This window comes from Prionailurus viverrinus, chromosome D1, assembly GCF_022837055.1.
Source record: "Prionailurus viverrinus isolate Anna chromosome D1, UM_Priviv_1.0, whole genome shotgun sequence".
NCBI classification, from domain to species: Eukaryota; Metazoa; Chordata; class Mammalia; order Carnivora; family Felidae; genus Prionailurus; species Prionailurus viverrinus.
In genome coordinates, this window is record NC_062570.1 from 114,931,087 (window position 1) to 114,937,086 (window position 6,000).

General features: G+C 48.6%; 1 protein-coding gene across 3 annotated transcripts in view; it reads right to left on the reverse strand.

Moving 5' to 3' along the window:
- The window catches only part of AP2A2 (adaptor related protein complex 2 subunit alpha 2), an 84,910-nt gene that overhangs the window by 38,801 nt on the left and 40,109 nt on the right, over nucleotides 1-6,000 (reverse strand). For all 3 annotated transcript variants that reach the window (XM_047877870.1, XM_047877869.1, XM_047877871.1), the window contains exon 2: nucleotides 4,974-5,042. In XM_047877870.1, the coding sequence (XP_047733826.1) occupies nucleotides 4,974-5,042 (69 nt within the window). The remainder of the gene's footprint in view (nucleotides 1-4,973; nucleotides 5,043-6,000) is intronic.

Consider the following 6,000-nt stretch of genomic DNA (forward strand, 5'->3'; position numbering starts at 1 on the left):
CCCGCTTTGTTCCTATTGTTCAGAACACCAAATCTGTCTTCAACTATGTCTGCTGTGAAATCCAGAGTTCTTCACTTTGGTTTCTGCAGGTTTCAGTTCCGGGATTTCCATTTGCTCTAATATTTCAAATTCTGCTACGCCACCTTTTGCACCCCAAGTTTCCTGCTACAGATTTCAAGGGTGCCTTTATCTCTTTAAAAATGGCACACCTGCCCCTTTACCACCATCTGAGTCTGGTATCAGAGCTCTCCGTGAGTCTGTTCCCGTGGTCTCTGCTGATTCCCGCTCACGCCGCCTTGACTCCCTATGTGCCTGGTTATCTGTGACCAGATGCTGGACTACATGTGTGAAAATTCTAGGCATCATCTGTGGCCTGCAATGACAATGTCCTCCTCCGGGGGACTGCTTTTCTTACTTAACCTGAGTATAAAGTTCGAGGTGTCCAAAGGCCCACTGCACACCTGTCACAGGGCTGGCTCGCGTCCAGTCCACTCCTGCCCTTAGGGCACTGCCTTGAAAGCCTCCGTGGAAAGCAAAAAGGGTCTCCACTTGTCGTGGGCTCCGGGCTTTGATTCTTCTCCTAGACCAGGGTTGCTCAACTTCGGCACGTCGACATCTCAGGCCGATGGCTCTGGGTGGGGGGCTGTTGTATGTGCTGTAGGGTGTAAGCAGCTTCCCTGCCCTCCACCCACTAGATAGCAGTAACGCACCCCCTCCCGGGTGGTGACAAAGGACCCGGTCTCCAGGTGTTGCAAATGTCCCCTGGAGGGCAAAGCCGCCCTGACAGATAACCACCCTCTTGACTTTCATGGTCACATCAATGTCTGTTTCACGGTTCCTTCTTTGGGATCAGCAAACGCTCTCGAGGCACAAACAGCGGTGTGCTGTACCTGCTTACGTGGACACTTTCCTCCTCCTGGAGAAGGCCCAGAAACTCTCCTTGTTTCTTGTTATCTATGATGCTTCCAAGAGAGAATCCCAAACAGGGTTTGGGATGCGGGCTCAATCTCAGGCCTGTGAGACTGACTTGAGTTGAAATCCAGAGTCTGACACTTAACCAACTGAGCCACCCAGGCAACCCCTCAAGACTTTTTTTAACAGTGTATCTGAAGTCAGCACTGTCCAACTTGCAGCTTCTAGCCACGTGTGGCTACTGAGCACTTGAAGTGTGGCTGGTCTGCGTGGAGTGTGGAGTGTGCTAGAAGTGTAAAATACACACCAGAATTCAAAAACGTGGTATGAAAAAGATGTACGGTATCTCTTTAGAAAAAGAGGTAACTTGGGGCGCCTGGGTGGCGCAGTCGGTTAAGCGTCCGACTTCAGCCAGGTCACGATCTCGCCGTCCGTGAGTTCGAGCCCCGCATCAGGCTCTGGGCTGATGGCTCGGAGCCTGGAGCCTGTTTCCGATTCTGTGTCTCCCTCTCTCTCTGCCCCTCACCCGTTCATGCTCTGTCTCTCTCTGTCCCAAAAATAAATAAACGTTGAAAAAAAAAATTTAAAAAAAAAAAAAAAAAGAAAGAAAAAGAGGTAACTTTTTCTATTGACTGCATGTTGCAATGATACTATTTTAGGCATATTACAATAAATAAAACATATTAAAACTAGGTTTTTGTGAAGTTTCATTTGTTGTCTTTTTTAATCATCTCTACACTCAATCTGGGGCTCAAACTCATGACCCCAAGGTCAAGAGTCACACGCTCCACCAACTGAGCCAGCCAGGTGCTCCTAAAATTAGTTTCGTCTGCTTTTTACTTTTTTTTTAGTGTTGCTACTAGAAAATTTAGAATTATATGTATGTCTGCATTAGTGACTTGTATTATATTTCCACCATATGGTACAGACGTATGTTAGCTAATCTGCCACAACTGGACTCAGAAGCCCCCAGGGTGCACATTTCTGAGGACAAAGGGTAGGTTTTCTATTATCTGTTACTATGCAAGGTGCACACATACTCAATAATGCCAACTGCTTCACAGGGGAGAGGGAACCTCCTTCCCTCCCTAGGACAGCTTAGCTTAGGCAGGCATAAAGACAGAAGAAACAACACAAGGCTTGTTTGCCCCCAAACATTTATATGGAAAGGCTGAAGACGTACCATCCGAAGGGCCATGAACTCGTTTTTAATAACAACATGGTTAACATTTATAGGCATTCACTCTCCATAGAGCACTTTACGCTTAGTTCCACATATAGATATAATTACTGCAGCAGACACGGACCCTCCCTTCAGTGAAGGACTGGGGCTGCCAAGAGTGTGGGGACCTCAAAGGGTCAGCTTCGTCAGGGACTGCCTTCCTTGGCTTCGAGCCACAGCTGCGTGAGGCGGGGGGACAAGGGCCCAGCCATGCCCACCCCACACCAGATGCCCCTGACAGGCAATCTTGATGTCAAAGCTCCCGAACGGGCCTCCCCTGCCCGCCTCTAGCCCTCTCCCTCCCTTCCCTGCTCACAGATGCTCCTCTCATAAATCCTCAGTCCTCCGAGCCTAGCTCAGGGTCTGATTCACAGAGAATCCAGCCTGAAATGATCATCAGTAGCCCACGTGAAAGCTGAGAAAAGACACGGGGAAGGGTAAGTAACGTGACAAGGCAGCACACCTTGTAAAGCATCAGAGCAAGGACCCTGTCTGCAGGTGGTCAGGGCAACCTTACTCTTAACCACCATGTGACAGTGCCTTTAGGATGCAGTGAAAGTTACAAACCCCTCACCATGTGGCACAGACGGCAAACGGACCCACAGAACGATGTTCCACGTCACGTGGCGTGAGGGAAACGCACATCAAAACAGTCGTGAGCTCCCTCCGCACACCTGCTGGAGCGGCCCAAAGCCAGAACGGCGACATCACCCAATGCTGGCGAGGACACGGGGCGACGGGAACTCTCGTTTGTTCCTGGTGGGAATGGGAAGCGGGGCGGCCGCTTTGGGAGACAGTCTGGTGGCTTCTGAGAAAACTCCACACGCCATTACCACGCGACACAGAAGCCCCGCTCCCCGGTATTTACCGTGGGAGCCGAAGACCTACGACCATGCAACGCGGGCTCACGGGACATTCACGGCAGCTTTATTTATAATCCCAGCAGCTACATTCACAACTGACAAAGCCCGGACGCCATCAAGATGTCCTTCAGCGGGTGGACAGATAAATAAACTGTGAGATGTCCAGGCGAGGGAATACTATTCGGCACCGAAAAGAAACGAGCTAGGAAGCCGTGGAAAGAAGGAATCTTAAAGGCACCTTACTAAGTAAAAGAAGCCAATCTGAAAAGGCTACATACTGTATAATTCCAATTCTATGACATTCTGGAAAAGGCAAAACTATGGAGACGGTAAAAAGATCAGCGGTTGCCAGGGGCCGGGGGGAAGGAAAGGATAAACAGAGCACAAGAGATTTTTGGGGCAATGAAACAACTCTGTACGATACTGCAGTGATGGATATGTGTCATCACTCGTTTGTCCAAACACACAGAATGTACAGCCCCCAGAACGACCCATGACATCAACTGTGGACTTTGGGTGATGATGACGTGTTCACGTAGGTTCCTCAGCTGCCTGGTGGGGTGTCGACAGTGGGGAGGCTGTGCAGGTGTGGGGGCAGGGGTGTATGGGAAATCTCCGTACCTTCCTCGATTTTGCTGTGAACCTAAAGCTGCTCTAAAAAAATAAAATTTGGGGGCGCCTGGGTGGCTCAGTCGGTTGAGCATCCGACTTTGGCTCAGGTCATGATCTCACAGTTCATGAGTTCGAGCCCCGCATCAGGCTCTGTGCTGATAGCTCAGAGCCCAGATCCTGCTTCAAATTCTATGTCTTCCTCTCTCTCTCTGCTCCTCCCCGGCTCATGCTCTGTCTCGCTCTCCTTCAAAAATAAATAAAAACATGTAAAAAAAAAATTTTTTTAATAAAAAAATAAAATCTTAAGAAAAACAACTAAATAAAAAAAAACTTAAGCAATGAAAGTTATAGACCTCCCCAAACATACACACGTACTATATACACGTATATGCGCGCACATGTGTGTGTGAAACAGCAAACCTTTTCATGTGCAACTTCAGAAGTTTCACAGACCTTCTAGAAGATCCTCAGGCCTAATTCAAAATATGAAAACATAATCCTTTCCCTAGGGCTCCACAGGGAAATACTGGAGGTCCACTAGTTTGCATCCCTTGATAACACGGGATACCCATCCTCAAGCCCTGAGAAGCCACCCATTCCTAGAAATTCTGTGTCCCCCACACACACCCCACCCCGCCCCAGCTCCTTGGCTTCAGTCCCAGCCTCTCCTCTATTCACTGTTCCCGGGCAATTCCAGCCACTCTCATGGCTAAAGTCTGCTCAGCCACGTGAACCAGATGTCAAACCTGGAAAAATTCACTGAGAAAGTAAGCCTTAACGGATCAGCCAGCCTTTCACAGACGTGTCCTCAGTACTGACCATCTGCACTTCGCAGCCCCTCAAGGTGCGGGCGCCCAGGGAGGTGCGCTCCAGACATGCTGGCCTACAAAGAGGCACCACCTGAGAGGCTGGGCGATGTGGCTCGTGACTGGTTCACAAAGCCAGAAACACTTTGGTCCAGGAAGTGCCCAGATAACTGTCATACTGAAACAGTGAGTGGCCTCAGGTAGAGCACTTCTTTGAGATTCACGCTTTGAGCCCAGACCGCACCGGGTCTGTCCGGCTCACCACTCCCAGACCTGAAGGAGTGAAGTCCAGGAGTGGAAGGAGCTGCTCTTCAGGAAGAGGCTGGGTCCCGGGAGGGGCCCCTCCACCCCATCCCTTCCACACAAGTTCTCAGACAACTCAAGAGCGACCAATGGCCTGACCCGAAGCACGTTTTAATTCCAGCAGAGCCACAAGAGTAACGGTGCTAACTCAGAACTTTGATTCGAAGAGGAAAGAGTTAAAAGGCATTAGAAGACGAGGCCCTGCTCCAGAAGATTTACAAAAGGACATTTCACGAAAAGACTGAACACACTTACCTTTAAATTTTGATCTAATGTTTGCCAGTTCTTTGTTTATTCTCTTTATTTCTGCTTCTTTACTTTTGCCTAAAAAAAAGAGAGAACACAAATGCATTTACTTTAACTCACTTCTGAGCAAACATCTGTTCCCCGACAAGACCAACACCTCAGAATTAAAGGCAAAAAATCACTGCTTTTAGGAGGCAAAGAAAGAACCACACTGCCAGCAGCCAAAACCAGCAGGGAGGCAACTGGGACAGAAGCTGGGGCCCTGACACGGGCTGTCCCAGGTCAAAGCAGGGTGAGTCCAGAAGCACCACACAGGAAAGCAGCCACTCTAAAAACCGAAGGGGTCTACAGCACCATTGTTACTTTATTTTTATTATTATTTTTATTTTAGAGACGGAAGAGGGGCCAAGGGAGGGAGAGAGAGAATCTGAAGCAGACTCTACGCTCAGCACAGAGCCGGATGCGGGGCTGGATCCCACAACGCTGGGATCATGACCTGAGCCGAAATCAAGAGTCAGACTTTCAATCGACCGAGCCACCCAGGCACCCCTACAGCACCATTTTTAATCCCCTCTTCTGCCACCGTTCTGGAACTGTAAGCACCCAAAATACCTGAACATTTTCCACAGTTAATAGTTAACTCCTAAAATTGACTGTTATTGCCATGGATAATTTTTGAAAGTATAAAGTTTTAATCCGTTTAGCAGCTTCCGATTTTCCTTCCCTATGAAATTCACCAAACTACAAAATCTGATAAATCTTTTACCACATGCAGTGAAGTCTGGGAAGTTTTCTCCATTATATGCAAAAGAGATGGAAAGTACACCATATACACGACAGTCAGACTTTCGCTAAATTCTACATCTGTTGCAAACTGGACTCAATCCAACAAATATTTGTGTGTATGCAGCGTGTCGGCCATGGAATGGAGAGCAGACTATGCACGGTTTTGCTCCACCTTGACCGAATGTGGAAACCGAGGCTTCGAGAGTGCAGGACACTTCCTAAGGGCTACAAATCTTGACAAGTACTGTAA